The 16,354-nt window shown below is 39.7% G+C and overlaps 1 protein-coding gene across 1 annotated transcript in view; it reads right to left on the bottom strand.

Annotated features, from left to right (window-relative positions):
* Window positions 1-5,813, bottom strand: part of trabd2a (TraB domain containing 2A) — a 60,237-nt gene extending 54,424 nt beyond the window's left edge. Inside the window, exons 1-2 of the mRNA XM_039615802.1 lie at window positions 5,111-5,813; window positions 3,191-3,751 (exon numbers count right to left, since the gene is read on the bottom strand). Coding sequence (XP_039471736.1) covers window positions 3,191-3,751; window positions 5,111-5,215 — 666 coding nt within the window. The 5' untranslated portion in view covers window positions 5,216-5,813. The remainder of the gene's footprint in view (window positions 1-3,190; window positions 3,752-5,110) is intronic.
* Between the last annotated feature and the right edge of the window lie 10,541 nt (window positions 5,814-16,354).

The following is a 16,354-nucleotide window of genomic DNA, read 5'->3' as shown; positions in this document are numbered from 1 at the left end:
GCTTAGGTCTTCACTCCCTTCAAACTTTTTATAAAATTGATGTGACGAAACAGATAAACAATTGCCGGTTATGCTAGTTATACTCTGACATCAATCAACAAGACCAACATGGGCCAATGCCAATGGTCATTGGATACAGAGCCTGCAGTAATATCGGTATATCGCCATAGCAGAATGCTAGCCTCTGATGGCAATGTAGTACCTAAATAGGGAGCTACTTCAGCAACCTCCAACAAACTATTCCTGCTAAAGGTGGAAAGGGCAAACTTGCTTCACCACTACCACCACAGTCCAACAGTAAATAAAGTAAATGGCTCAACCTAGCATCGCTGGAACACTTGCTAGTTATGCTCGGTAGACAAAAAAGGAAATGGCGGATGGAAATTACTGATGCTGTTACATGATGGAAAAGGTGGGATTTAGCCATCTGGTTAAAATGATCAACCCAAGACACAAAATCCCAGGTAGAAAATATTTTTGAATTTCTGCTTTATTACATAAAAATATTACACCTGAAACCTGAAGGGTTTTAAGATTAAGTTACTTTAGTTAAACAAAAGTGTTAAGCAGTTATATTTCAGCACCTCTACCAAGTGCCAAAAGAACCCTAGATAAATATGTTAAAAACCTTTATAGTGCCAAGAGTGCACCTGTTGTCAGCTGTCTAAGAAATGTGTGATAGGAAGTTGTAATATATTAAAAATGCCAAGTAATGCTGTTTTTTTTCTTTAAACACCAGCAGGTATCATGCTCAAATAACTTTACATAGTAGCCACTAGTAGTTAAACATGGTGCATTTTTCAAAATGACAGTAATCCCGAAACACTTGTTTTGTTAATAGAGAGCACAGCAAAAGACCAGCATATTATAGAGCATCATCCCCCTGATGACTCTCAGAACTGTTCCTGTTGGCCTCACCAGAGTGATTATTCTCCAGTGACGCCATGGTTACTGTTCAATACAATACAGATGAGAGTCACACACCTGTTACTGATGAATGCCTTCAAAGACATTTTGAAAACTTGGGACAATTTCTTCCGTAGAACTCATGAAGAAATTCATCGCCTAAACCTCGGAGCACCTAGTCACATTTGGAGTATTATATTTGTGCACGCAGATGAAAGTAACCCTTTGGCCTATTACAAGCTGCTGCAGTTTAATATTGTTATTAGGCAGTGATTTTACAGTCCTACATCCTACAAATCTGGCTTTGGGGCGAGTATTATATGCTAAATCTGATAGGTTCTAGTCAGCAGTGTGCAAACAGGCCTGTTGTATGTCCCGACTGCTGTGTCTCTAGAGACTAAACAGTTGCAATACCTGAATCCTCTTTAATGTTCTTATAATGGATTGGCTCACCTGTGTATGTGCCTGATGTGTGCGCCCAGAAGTTTAATTATTGTAGTGCCTGAGTTAAGATATTGTAAATAATTGTGTCTCGTCTATGTGGAACAGTTAAGTTAAGTTTGGCTGTTTATTCTTGTCTGCTGTGTGCAGTGGGAATTATTAGTTGCTAGGCTGACATACTTTTTAGAGTTAAGTTAAAGCTGCTGGGAGCTTGTAGCAGTAGGTTCTCACTTAAAATTACATAGCTTGTAATCAGTGACAACAAAGAATTGAAAATGGAAATTTTGGTTGCAGAAATCAATGTCACTGGCTGCAAGCTGCAATCACTAATAAAACATATTTTTTCTATAGTGTCATAAATATCATTATTGCAGATTTCCTGGAAATATCACAGCTTTATTAATATATCCATTGGCCATTGGATATTTTGTCTAATTACGAAAAAAGCATGCTTTCTAGAAAGGGGTTAGCAATTAGCTGATACTCCTGTGGTTCTTATTTATTAGAGGAATCTAATCAAAAACACTCACAGTCATTCAAAGCCATTCTTAAATCAGTCTTAGATGTTTAGAGCACAAGCTAAATTTAATCATCTTACCTCAGTGAGAGGGAAAAAATGCTTTCACAGTAACTGTCATCTATCACTCACATGCCATGTGTTTATTAAGATGTAAGCACTGCCATGGGGAAAAAAGATTTCTATTAAACTGCCTACACCAACAAGTAAAAAGCATAATTCATTTTACATGTGACTGATTATATGTGCTGTGAGATTATTAAACCCCTTGTTTCCATCTCTAGAGAATGCTTATATAAGTGGTGTTGGGTGGTTTGAGTTGAGACTTATGGTGGCCAACAGGGCGCCCTTTAAAATAACAACAATTTAGGCTTCTGGGTGTTAGAGTAAATGGTGTAATCCCTCTAACTCCCGGCCAGCATTGGCAGAAATTCCACAGTAATATGCGACATGATTTCATAGTGGCTGCTGTCTTTGAGACATGTTTGTAATGCTGAAAGGGTCACCAAGGGGCACAGACAGATAAACAGAAAGGCTGGGAGAGAGGTTTGAAGAACAAGGTTCCCTTTTTTTCTGGTGATTTCAGACTTGAGTTATTAGAATCCATTTTTCCTTAATAACAAAAGGATGTAGAGAAACAAGCGCTTGGATGTTTATACAGCTGATTACTCACACCACACCTTTCTCCACATAAGCTATGGGAAAAAGAGGGAAAGGGACAAGAGGGCTGTATATGTCCAGTCTCAATCATTACACATCCTAGGGCCTTATGCTGATGTATTTTGCAATATATGAGAGCGTTGGGGGGGTTTGATGTTTATTGAAACAAGCAAGCCTGATGTCTGAAGGCCGAAGCCTGAACCCACCAGCTGCTTCATGTAACATCACATCATTTGGCATCATCAGCATGAGATGGATGATGTTCAGACTCAAAAAGACATAATCGCATTCAAAAAAAGCACACATCTTAAAATAATGCTTTTCTTAAATGTCCAATCAGTTGATCACTCCTCTGTGGAAGTTATTAAAAACTTATGTGCTGCTACATATTAAATGTTGACTATGGAGACAATCATAGCCCAGCAACCTTTTTATGCTTGTGTAAATTGTAACTGTAGCCTAAGGTTTGGGAAATAGCATTACTTCAATGTGTCCACCTCACTCTCCTTGTCATGTTTAATTTATCTAAACCAGTCTCTGCTGTAGGATTACAGCTGTACCACTGTGTTTCTGTTATTTTTGCAGTGTTGACAATTTCACACAAGCAAAGATGAGACGGTATAAAGAAGAAATGCATCTCTCTAGTCAGTAAAGTTTCAAACTAACCTGGGAGAAGTTGAGCCCATTGAGTGGATGGCACTGTTCCTCCACCTTCTCGACAGCTCCTGTTCTCTTCCTCATCCTCTCCGCCTCTTGGGCCAGATACAGGTCCAGCACCGGCACCCCTCTTGTCTTAATGTCTGCCTCGGTTAACGAGTTCACCATCAGCATCACCCAAACGGGTCGCTTCCTCTCCCAGTTCCCAGCGATGGCATTGAAGAGGTAGTCTGCGTAGAGTCCCTTCCCTCTCTGATCTGGGGTCATCCAGGAAGGCATCATGAGCTTTACATACTCAAGGTGTCTTTTAAGCCTCCTGTAAATGTCTCTGGGTAATACGTCCTGCAGGTTCTCGCCTTGAGGAAGCAGCTGACAGCTGGTCAGGGCTGAGATGGTGTAAGGATCTGTTAGGTCCAGCTCAAAGTAGACAATATTGCTCTCCTGGAAGGCCTGCTTGGAATTTTCTGGGATAAAGTCCCAAACACGTGTGTAGGGAACATGGATTGTACCGTAGAAATATGAAGGAGGGTCCCGTTTGATCGTCCAGAGGAAGGAGTTTAGGTCAGTTTGCTGTGGGTACAAGAAAAAAATATTAGTAAAGCTAGAATCAAGATAGACAGACCCATTCATGGAGGGTCACAGAAGGTCTGCAGCCTATCCCTACTGTGACAGGGCGAGAGGCAAGATAGATCCTGAACACGTCGCTAATCACACACGGAGACAGACAATCATTCACAATTTAGAATCATCAATTAACTAAATCCCATGTTTGGAGTGCAGGAGGAAGCCAGTGTAGACACACAGACATGTGGAGAACATGCAAACTCCACACAGTAATGCCCCAAGACTGGATTCAGACCCACAGCCTTCTTACAATGAGACAACCGTCCCAACCACCAGATCCAACAAACAAACATAAACTGAGTGGTTCATAATAACGTGCTAAATATTTTACTTTTTATGTTTGTTCGATAGTCCTAAACCACAATCTCATGAAATATAGAAATATATAAATCCTTAATGTAGGAGATTCCTTATTGTTGAATTAATTCTAATTGTGAGTTTCTCAAGTAATCAAATTATCACCTAAGCACATAGCACCTAAACAATAGCAACTCTAAGAAAAACAAAAACATAGGAAAACAAGCGAGAAAGAAACAAAGGGGCAAATTTACAGTCATTCCATTATGTTTACATTACAGCCTGTCTGACACCAACTGCCTCTTTGTCTGTGAGTGGCTGTTTATTAGACAGACCACTAACACGCTGATAATGACTTATTAACAGGCCACTTAGAGCCCAAGTGTCAAATGAACAATACACATGTCAGTGACTGTCAGACTACAGGCTGTTGCCCTGAATGTTTTCCTTCCTGTTGCTGCTGGATCTGACCTCAAATTGGTCTGAGTTACTCTGGGGCATGATGAATGATGTTACAACAAGACTACTCACAACGAGACTGAAAGGTTATTTTTATGAATGCACACATCTTTTTGTAGGTTAGATAAGGATCTACAAATAACACAATCCCAATACACAAAAGGAGTGTTAAAAGAAATAGTTCATTGATTAATTGACAGAAAATTGTAGGCAATCCACTGGTTTTTTAGGCTTGTTAGTTTTCAAGTCCAAGCTACATTAGAGCTTTGGAATTAGGGAACTCAGATTTCAAAGATCAGATCATCAATTTATTAATTAAACAAATAATGAAGATAAGTGAGTAGTTGCACAAAAACAAACTGGGCTGATTTTACAAGTTATCAAAAGCAGATTTAACAAAATCCAAGACAGCTCCAGTCTGAGATCAACTATTTTATCTGTTATGCAAAAAAGTGCAAAATTAAAAGCAAATGAAAAGCCACAAAAAGCCACACTGTTGCAAACTGAAACAGTGTGATCACTCATACACTCTCTCTTCATACAACTTACTTTCCTGTTTAGCTCGCAGCTGGCGGAGTCCTTCAGCCTCCACTGGTCTGCTCGGACCAACAGTATGAGGCAGGACTGAATGAATGCGCCCAAAGTGCCCCGCATCGTAGCTATCTCCAAACCGTGCACGGTGGCCTGTGTTTACTCTACCACAACGTGTTTGCAGCAACTATACCAAAAAAGCATGGACCAAGTCCTATTTCCACAGCTTGGGCTCCGTGCGGTCACGTAAAATGAGCTGACAAGTATCCGACAAACCGCCGGACAGAATCATGTTGACTTCAGCCTCCTGGACTGCCGCTTCACGTGTGTCTGAGAGAGAGAGAGAGAGCGAGAGAGAGGCGGTCATAGGAGTCTACACAGGGTCACATCATCCTCTCACTGCTGGTCATGTTGGATCCCCCTCCAACAGACACACACTCCCCTCTCTGTGCTCCCTTCTGGCAAGAAAAACTGCGCGAGTTTATCCAGAAGTTGCCTGCAAAAGTTGAAGCAACAGGTCCACGCCGCGCCAGCACCTGAAGCTAAACATCAGAATAAAACTCGGGATTGCGTTTTGACCTCTGTTTTCCTGATGTCCGGTTTGGTGAATGTGAGTGTGGTGCACGAAGCCGCACTTGCCAGATAGATATTTAAAAACCTCAAACTTTTGCGCACACTGCTCTGTCTATCCACCAAGTCTGCACTGTTTGTTTCTGCGTCTCTCGTTCTCTCTCTCTCTCTCTCTCTCTGACGTGTGTGAATGAGCACCTACCACCCCACCCCCCTCCCCCAGGTTGCCTGCATAAACCCCACCGCCACCACCCTGCTGCAGTCCACCCTTTCCCTTCTCTCTCTCTCGCTCTCTCTCTCACACACACATATACAGTAATCTGATTAAACGTCACCTCGGCGATCACTATTCATATGTCAATGAACTCAATGTGCATACCTTTACCAGTTTTAAATCAAGAGCAATTTATCACCGATATGTGTGATTAACAAAAGCTACACTGATTGCAGCATTTATCCCTGATTTCAATTATTGTTAGACTGATGAGGTCTCTTTTTGTCGCCCTAGAGAAGCAGGCCCCAAAGGCATTGTTTTTTGGGGTGCCGCTCGAGATCCCGTGGATAGATTATCATGTTCTAGTCCTTAATGCCTTACAAACAGGAGGCATTAGCATGAGAAAACCTGCCATAACACTGGCTTACATCTGGGACAGACAAGGAAACCGCAGAGCTTCACCTTTTCATGAAAGGCCAGCAGAGACATGCAGCAGCTGAGAAAAGGTCAGTCACCTCGCCCTGAATAAATAAGGACTACCGATACGACATTTTTACCACGTAGGGTAAACGTAGTGTCCATGTAGAAAATGTGTTTGTAACCTATTTTTATATATTTATTAGGTCGTGTTATCATTAGATCCAACACAGCTTTACATTTTCTAATGTTTTAGCAGTTTTGGACTGAATTTCCTAAGTAAGGCCTTGAGGTTTATATCTGCGTCCAGAGGCCGATCTGTGCGCTCTGGCTCGAAACCCCTGGTTCACACGGGGGCAGTAAACACATGTTGATGTTTTCAGACGTCTGAGTAAATACGAAATGGTTTATTGACGCGAGGAACGACCCCGGGGCCCAATTTCTGTCGCTTGCTGTTTGCATACAAATAGAACCGGCTGGAGAGAGAAAAAAGTGTCTTGTATGATAATTGGTTTCAACAGTGCAAGACATTAAGCTCACGGAGTCAAGCTCACCGAATGTAATTGACAGCGTTGACTCATGCGATTTAAATCCGTTTAAATCATTTAACAGTGAATGATGATAATCACGGGGAAATTTAATCAGATATGTGGCTGCACGTGCATACATTTCCCCTTGGTGAATCAATAATCTGCTGTGTTTTTGCACAGCTGTGTGTAAATAAACCAACTTTACCAATATCTGTTAAAGCGCCTCCTAGTGGATAGAGTCGTTTCTGCTGGTTCCAGAACTGGACTGAAGGAGAAAAAGGAAGAAGAGAGGATGGAAGATAGGATGGAGGGTTAGACGACAAATTCAGCCAAGAAAAGTAAAGACAGAAAAGAAGCAGCGGTGTCAGACAGAGTGTCAGAGCCGGTCCCTCTAAGTTTATTCTGCCCAAAGATAGTTTGGAGATCATTCTCACCATCTTTCTAGAATCCAGAATTGTAAATGTAAATTATAACACATGGCTACTCGTGCTATTTTCCATCCATTTCGACTTCACTCATTTCTGAACATCGCTGCATTTGTCTAATGATGTTAGTGACTAACAGGAAACTGTCAATCATGTACATAAACAATCTACTGGAAACGATCTTTATCTTAAGCTAATTTGTCCAATCTGTTGGCAGGACACATTGAGAGAAGCAAAAACAACTTTGAATGTGTGTGTGTGTGTGTGTGTGTGTGTGTGTGTGTGTGTGTGTGTGTGTGTGTGTGTGTGTGTGTGCACGCATGTGAGTGTTTGATCATTTGTGTGGTGCATCTGTATAAAGATTAAAAGAACATCATCTGTGCACACACCTGTTTTTTATCTGGCAAAGGCTGTTCGATCATCCTTCCCAGCTCAATGCAGCATCACATATGGCATGCCTGGCATAAGAGCCCTTAACGTGTGCTTTTTATGGTTCTTTATTGCAGCAGAAGTCACAGTTTTAGTACCTCGCTTGGGACGAGGATCAGAATGAAGTCTGGGGTTCATGACTCCTCAGAGATTAACTAACACGTTGCTAAAAATGTCACGTCAGAGCAAAATAGCTTTGCAACTTAAAACCATATGACACACCAGCATGTGGGGAGATTACAAAGCACCTAGTTTTATGTTCTTGTGGGCTGAAAAATGTTTTTTTTTATTGTAATGATATAAGTTAAACCTTACCAGGTGACTTTATAGATGATTTGGTTTTATGGTCAGATTTTTTGCACAAGCGAACTAAAGTCTGGCTTTGTTTAAACCAGTAATCCACAGTTTTATTGGTTAAATTAATTTTGAACACTCCAAAAAACATTGATGATATTTTGTTCAAGTTGAGTGCAGTAGTAAGTGTAAGGACATTCATTCAAATACAACGATAATAAAAGGTTGAGTTATGAAGCGCCTTGAGGCGACTTTTGTTGTGATTTGGCGCTATATAAATAAAATTGAATTGAATTGAACTGAATAGACCATAAACCATTTCTCTCTTATTATTTTTTTTTAAAAGAAAGTCTGTTTGAAATCTGGAATGGATTTCAGTGACCTCCTGTCAATACAGATGCAACATTGCATCTGTATATTTCCACTTTAAAGTGGCTTTGTTTATGAAGATCAAACAGAACCGGGGTCTTCTGAGAGATCCTGAGCAAACATCCGATTCTGCCTCTTTAGAAAAATCTTCAAAAGCATCTCACAGTATGGAAATGACCACATATGTTTCATTTTTAAAGATGGGGTGGTGAATGCATTTGATCCTGACAGGTGACTCATACAACACTGTTTTGGGGTTTTTGTTTTCTCATGCAACAATATTGTAAAATGAAAAAATTGGGTCATAAATGTGTAGAAAGAGCATGAACAAGATATAAAAAAATAAAAAGAAGAAGAAGTTACATTTTTATATTGGGTCAAAAGAAAAATGCATAAAAACATAAACAAAACATGTCATGTTTGGAGGTGGGTCTCTCCACCGAAATCCACTAGGGCTTGTTAAACAGCCAGACCTGGGTGTGGAGCTTTTCAGACCTGTGAGATGGAACCCTGGCATGCTAACCACTCTAGTGGGGAAGTACCCTGTGCTGGTGTGGGAGGTTGAGCGGTTGAGTTGCATTTTCCAGAGTTTGTTGTGCCACCTGGTGCCAGATGGACACTATTTAGTCTCTGGAGAATATTCCTGAATGTTTGTGAGACCTCGTGGTTAAGTTCCGGTGCTAGAAACACCTTATTAGCGATCACAGGCTTACTTATTTGCAGCAGAATGCTTAAGGTCAAAGTTCAAAGCTTGAACTTCTGATTGTCAGATATGAAGCGCTATGTCTTGGACTCTTGGGTGGGTGAACAGCTAACATCTAGTTGTGGCACATGTCTGCGAGGGCTTTTTCCTCCACGGGATATTTTTGGATACAGTCTAAGGATATTAGAGACATGGAAGCAAAGAAAGCCACGTTTAGACCCAGTGCTGGTGGTTACTTGAATTGTGGTCAGTAGGTTGTCAGCGCCTGTTGGAGCTGCAAACTAAGAATCAACAAGGGGAGACTGATGATGAAGGAAGCTGTCAAGCTGAAAAAGAAGACCATTTGGGCTTGGCTGACCTAGAGGCCTCCAGAAGAAGTAGACAAGTACCTGCGGGACAGAAGGACTACAGCTGTGATGTAGGAACAGTTCAGTTAACTTGAACGAGGTTCTGGCAAATCCACAGATGATTCTAGACGGGAAACCAGGGCCTGTCCTGAGCTGTAATCAGTCAGGGAGAAAAATAGCTGACCTAAACTGTGGATATTGGTAGTGGAAAGCACATTTTGATGAAGTGTTGAATCAGGCATGAAAAAAAGAACAGGAAGAGATGAGAATCATATGGACTGCATATGCAGTTCCAGTAATTGTCCGATTACAGATGGTCATTCATATAAACCACTGTCTTATTGTGTCTAATTGAAAAGACCTGGCTCTAGTATCTGCGGCTTGTGTGTGCTGGCAGATGCCTGATTGCCTCCATGCTTGCATTGCCTGCCTGTAGACATTTTCACACATGACCTCCAGATAATGTCGGAGGAATCCGGTTGATAAATTATCCAAATATGCCCTTTTTGATATTTAGCACAGTAATCTTTGGAGATGTTCTCACTCCAAAGATTTCTTCAGTTTAGGCACGTAGGGGCCCGGATAAAGCCTGCAGGACCCAGGACACATGACTCCCACTCGCTAGCTGGGATTTCTCGGGACAGTTACCTGCTTGATATTTTTCCCATCAGCCCAATCAGGCATCACATGGACTTTTTACTAGGGAGCTGGCAGATTAAAGACTGTCCCAAGTGTTGTCACGTGCACCTTTGTGTGGTAATGTCTAGACAAGTTCAGAGCGGCAGTTCATGCGTGAAAATGGTCTATGTGGTTTTAGTGGAGGTGGCTGGCTTTTATTTCCAACACACATTATTATACAAAGCAGAGTGTGTTCAGTTAAACCTGGAGTGGATCTTTATGTGCAGATATGAGAGAAGTTTTGATATTCTCATAAAATATTAAGCCACAGAATATATATAGTACACACTATATTTCGTTTTTAGCCTCAGACATTTTCGAGTTACAGATAAACACTTTTAGTTTTCAAAGAGTTTTGTGAATTTTAAAATAATACTTTCATTTGAATTTATTATTAAATAAAGGGTGATAAATGATTTACTGATTGTCCTCTGAGCTCCTATAGATGATTCAATAACAAATGAGCCAGACCAGAAGTGACCTTCCAATACCATCTCCCTGCTTTAATGGCTGCAGATGCAGATGTTCATGCCAAAGTCTCACTGGATCAATTAAACTACATTCACCACTTTGAACATCAGTCGATCAAGTTAAATCAGCAGTAAGTAATGCACAGAGGTCAGACAGATCATATACAAAGACAGACTTCATTATGTCTCTCTTACAGAGACTAGACCGAACAGAAGATTCAGAGGCTGAGGGACAGTTTGTGTGCTAGCAAGGTAGCATAAAATAAAAAACAAGGCTGTGGATGTTAAACTGTTTGTCACAACATGGCTAATTTTTTTCCTCATTGATTGCTTCACTTCATCTGTTCAGCTGTTATAGATTTGGTATATTTTTTGTAAACACAGGACTCAGAAGATGTCCAGGAAAGTAACAAAGCCTGCAATGTCTGTGCTTTTTAGGGTAAAGGTATTTTAGGTCCTTTGGGTAGATTCTTACTGAAAGAAACTTCTTAATTTTTTTACAATCAAGACAGTGACTCACAGTTTTTATTAACTATACAAACCACACAGAGGTACCTTGTGGAATGTCCTCTACAGGCAAATCCTGATCTAGGTTGTGTCCATAAAGAGAGTTTTCCGTTTTCTGATTGGAGTTTGAGGTGATCATATAAAATCGTGATCCAATCAGAGCCATTTAGAGTATTTATAAATGAGTCCCGGAGGGTATTTGTCTTCGTCAGGCAGAGAAAATATGACTTTATTGCACAGATATTTGACTTTTATAATGACATCTTTTTGGGTTTTGGAAAGAAAAAGAAAGAAAACCACACACATTTTCTTCCTATGACATGATAATTTGTCCTAATGCTGTTTTGCTCTGCTTACAGTAATCCCATCTATTCTAATCTGTGACTTCTCAACACAATACAACCAATCTCCCAAATATCTCAGCTTCAATGAGATTTATATGGAGAGTTTCTAGTTTTAGCAGGGACACAAACCACATGATGGTTGTGTTTGATAGTCACAGCACATTTAATTATCTGGTACTTGTAAACATCTATAGTTTCGCATTTCAAAAACAAACATGACATTAATGGCAAATGGCACACACAGCAGAAAAGGCATGACTGTATGGTTAGCTGTGATGGAAGTGGTTGTGTGACTGAGCCTTTAGTCACAGCTTCAAAGGCAGGAGTGGTGTTCAGGGTAAAAAGCACTTACTGGAATCCAGGGTGTCCCGGCGGATCTGTGGGCAGACACACATACCTTGTATACTTGATCCAAAGCTCTGATCCCAGCTTATGTTCGTAATTGTTCATCACCCAACCACCTTCCTCTCAGTGTTTGTTGTTGAATTCTGTTGGGAGACATGTTTTTCATATTTGACTCACATTTGTGCGGTGTGGTTTTCCTTAGGTGTAAAAAAGCAGAAAAATGTTGATCTTGTGACAATTTGAAGTGGTTTTCTGATTCTCAAGGTATTGTTGCTACAAAACTTGACTTAAAAACATATGTAGAGGATTGCATTTATATCAAGTCAAAAAAAAAATCTTTAAAAAAGTTAATGAAGAACCAATCAAAGTGTGCTTACGACTGTGAAACAAAAGGTGAAGGTGACAAGGTCTTAAATCTGCACTTCAGGTTTAATACTGACGGGTGCGGCTTCTCTGTTTGCAAGGAGGGTTTTCCTGCATGGAAGTTAGCCGGAGGACGACTCTACCACTTAGATGATCTGTGACCTCACTGGACACTTTCTTTCTAGTTTCAAATCCATGTGTTTTTTTCTTCTTTTGAGGTTTGTATAGTGTTTTTAGATTTTGTGAATTGCAGTTTTTTAAGGAAGGTTGTTACCGCCGCTATGAAAAAAAAAGTTTGTCTTCAATGAGTTGAGGTTTGGGGTTATTATGTCAGAGTTTCGACTTGATAACACAACATGTCAAGTTACTTTCTCAGAAATTTGAGTTGCTGGGTTGAGTTTTGGGATAATGGCTGGAAATTTTAACTTATTTGCAATGGTCAAAAGTAATGTTTGTTTCCACCACTGACAAAAAAAAAAAAGTGGTGGAAACAAACTCCCTCAGTGTTTTCCTCACTGTAAAGTTGCTATCTACCTCTGTATTTGTTAATTACTTTTATTAGTTTTATTTGTTATTTGTCTCCTGTTTGTTCCATGTAATATTTCTCCCCTTGCATGATTGTTTTATTTGTTTCACCTGTGTCTTGTTTCCCTCCTGTGTTCAATACCCTTTTTATTAGCGCTTTTATTAGACACTTTTATTAGCGTCTTCTCTCAGTATGTGTATCAGTCTGTGTACCTGCTCAACGTGCTTCCTCTCCTCATGGACTTGTGTATAGTGAAACAGATAATCTTTTCTTTAAAAAAATAAACATATCTAAAAGAGCATTATTTTGGATAAAATCACTAAAACTGTCATTTAAACTGTTAATTTTATATCACACGATAGAAAGTTTGGGATTTGAAATGGCATGGTCTGATTTAAGATTTTAATTTCTTGGGAAATGAACACGTAAAAATACACATGTTATGTGTTAAGTGAAGCAATCTCATTAAAAACACCTAGATTAAGAAGTTTTTATGTATTTTTCTTTTCATTTTTTATTTGCAGGGTATTTTGTTTAGAATGATTGTGAAAAAAATTAATTCATCCATTTTTCTTTGAGGCTGAAATTGAATTAACTCAACCAAATCAGATCAGAAGTCCAAAAGGTGACATCACAGTGGTACGTCCATCTTTGACATACATTACATGTTGTATCCACATTTGCTTTGCTTTTAGTTATATTGTTAAATAAAACAAGACTCAAAAATAAAAATACAGAACTGCAAAGCAACTTGATTAGAAATAAAGCAAAACTAAGACCAGTGAAACCCATCCCAGAGCCTGAGCCAGGGTCCACCAAAGTCCACCATGCTGATGAATGATTACAGAAGTCAACCTATAATCCAGTATGGTAGCTGAGAGACCTCATCTGTTTTGAATTAGTGCTGCAGCAGGCACTACTCCTTCAGTGTTTTTTCCCCCTCAGGTTTAAAGCAGATTTTTTTTAAATGACTTGTTTCAGAGTTACATTTCAATTTTCCAAAAAATTCTCCTGAGATTGTAGCAACAAATACTCACTAAGGATGCAGTCATAATGGTAGGATATTAAATACGCATATGTTTCTTAAATTTTCCCCTAGCTCTCTCTTTTAAACCACTGTTTTATTTTAGGCAGTGTGAATAACAATAGGAAATACCTACATTAAAAAAAAAGCTAACAACTTCTCAACATGAAGAGCCGCCTGAAACTACCACCTGAAACCGCCAGTGTAAGCATCTCTGTCTTTGGTCCTGTTGACAGATGACTTCAAAGATGACACTTTAATGGAGAAACTGTGATGCTTCATTTCTTTTTAAGGATCTATCACTAAATGTGCCAGATGCAACATAGTTTGCATGGCCTGAAGTTGAACTTGTAGAACCCCAAAGTAGGAGGAACAATGTCAAATGCCAGACTTTACTGATAAGTTGTTTATTTTGCTAAATACTCATGGACAGTAGAATAAAACTGGCCTAGTGATCAGGATCGTCACCCTAAGCATGCAAGTAAAAAATCAGGGCAGGGATGTGGAGGAAATATTGAACAGAATCATTAATATAATCATTACACATGATTGCACTGTAATATTAGGTGGTACTGAACCAGTAAAATGTCAGAAACCTAAAACAAAAGAATTGTTTCAATATGAGATTTGTCCATACCGCTCCAATTACCACGCCTGTCACTGAAAACTAAAGGCCTAACAGTAAATGACTGTGGAGGAGGGCAGCTGTATATGTGAAAAGCAACGGCAGGTCGACTCACTCGGGCTGTCATGTGTCCATAAATCTGCTGCACTTTCTCTGTCTCATCATCACACTGGAACTCAAACAGACACCTGTTCATTATCAGAGGATGACTAAACTTGCTTGCACTCCTGTTCCATTAAGTTTGATCTCCATCACAGCAGAACATGGAAAGGGGACAGGGTTTGGGTCAGCAGCAAAGCCAGAATTAGAATTACTGCACATCAAGAGAAAGAGAGGATGAAGGGGTGTGAAGGAATGCAGCTGTTCAAACAGCTCTTTGATTTAGTGGTCACGGCGCCCAGTGTGACTCACTCTGGCTCAAACACCATGGAGATCACTCAGACGTTCATCCCTCTGGCCCGGTGGATTTCTGCTCCCTCCTGATCTCTGTGTGTGTGTACTATCTGCAGTACCTGAACTTGATTACTTATACATCGTGTAAAGGTTAATGTTCATGTAATGTACTTACGCAGCTTAGAGCCTCTCGAGGACAAAGATTTTTAAAAAGCAAAAGTCAGCAAAATTGCTGATGTAGCACACTGGGTTTGTTTTTTTTCTTTCTTAATGTTTTGTTTCCAAGGAGCCAGACTTTATTGTAATTTTAAAGTGGTCTTATTCTCCAGGCTTTCTGAAGGTCATTCAAAGCTTTTCTTTGGACATTGGCTACTTTTTCACTCATTTACAGTCCAAACCTTTTAACTGACCTTAAATTGCATCTTGGGGCACTTTATTACTAGCAGTCTTTCACAAAAACACATCATCCCAAAGATTACACAGTTTAAATAGGTATAAAATTGCATTTTTACATCAACAACGGGAGTCCCAAAGAGCTATTAGCCAAAAACTTAGCATATCTCAGCCTGATCTGTAGTGTGCAATTAAGAAATCTGAGGAAACTGGACAAGTGGAGGGCAAAGAAAAAGTAGCAGGCATTAAAAACTGTCTACAACAGATGAACAGTATCCAAAGTCACTGTTACGGGTTCGAAATTGAGGATGAGAGTAAAACAATGATAGTCCAGAAAAGGTCGTTCAAACAATTGATTTTAATGCACGCAGCGTGGAGAGGTGCAAACTGCAAAACAGTTGTACATCTCTGCCCAAAATACACTCTAGATTGCTTTTATAACATCAGGGTATTGTAATGCCCCTTCTTGCGTTTACAAGCACATAATTTGCATGTACAGAACATTCATGTATTTTAAGAATTAAGTGCAACATAGAGGTTCCTCCTTGTGGCATACTCTTCCGAATATGGTGATGACCTAAGGCCTTTGAGGTCACCATGGACTGGACATCCTTCCGTCACCTGTAACTAAGCAAACTCAAATACCACAAGAAGCTGAATACATTCAGGCCTTTACTCAGCTACTATTTTACTGTAACAATATACTCAGCCTATAAGCTTTTAAGATTATAGATTTAACTCAACGATTTAAGTGGTTGTAACTGCACCTGTAATAAACATGTTAATATTAGATTATGATAACCCTTGTAATACAAATTATAACATAATGCCAGCAGCTTCAATAAACGCTTTGATGAAATGATAATTAATGCAATGATAAGATGATGATTATGTAAAATAATCCCTGTAATTCCACATCACGTTCTTAAGAAACAGGAAAAAATCTACCTGGGCCTTCAGTTGATCACCGAAGCCTTATCAGAGAGAGCTTTTTTTTTTTTTTTTTCTTATCTCAGTTCCAGTCTTGTGGAAGGAAAACAGGGAGAAAAGACTGAGGTTGCCAAATTACACAAGAACTGGACGGGAGACATGAATCCAAATTTGACATTTTTGGTTAAAATTGTCATCAGCATCAGGCTCTGTCATGGTTTGGAACAGCATTTCAGGCCATCGCATTTTGATCGACCGGGAAAGCATCTGATTGGCTTCTTTTTTCACACTGACAGTGATCCCAAACACATTACCAATGCAATAAAAGCATACTTGGACAGAAAAAACACACACAATGGAATAAAT

The sequence above is a fragment of the Oreochromis aureus genome, linkage group 7 (assembly GCF_013358895.1).
Source record: "Oreochromis aureus strain Israel breed Guangdong linkage group 7, ZZ_aureus, whole genome shotgun sequence".
NCBI classification, from domain to species: Eukaryota; Metazoa; Chordata; class Actinopteri; order Cichliformes; family Cichlidae; genus Oreochromis; species Oreochromis aureus.
The sequence above is the reverse complement of the archived record's forward strand: the minus strand, read 5'-3'. Positions and strand labels throughout refer to the sequence as shown.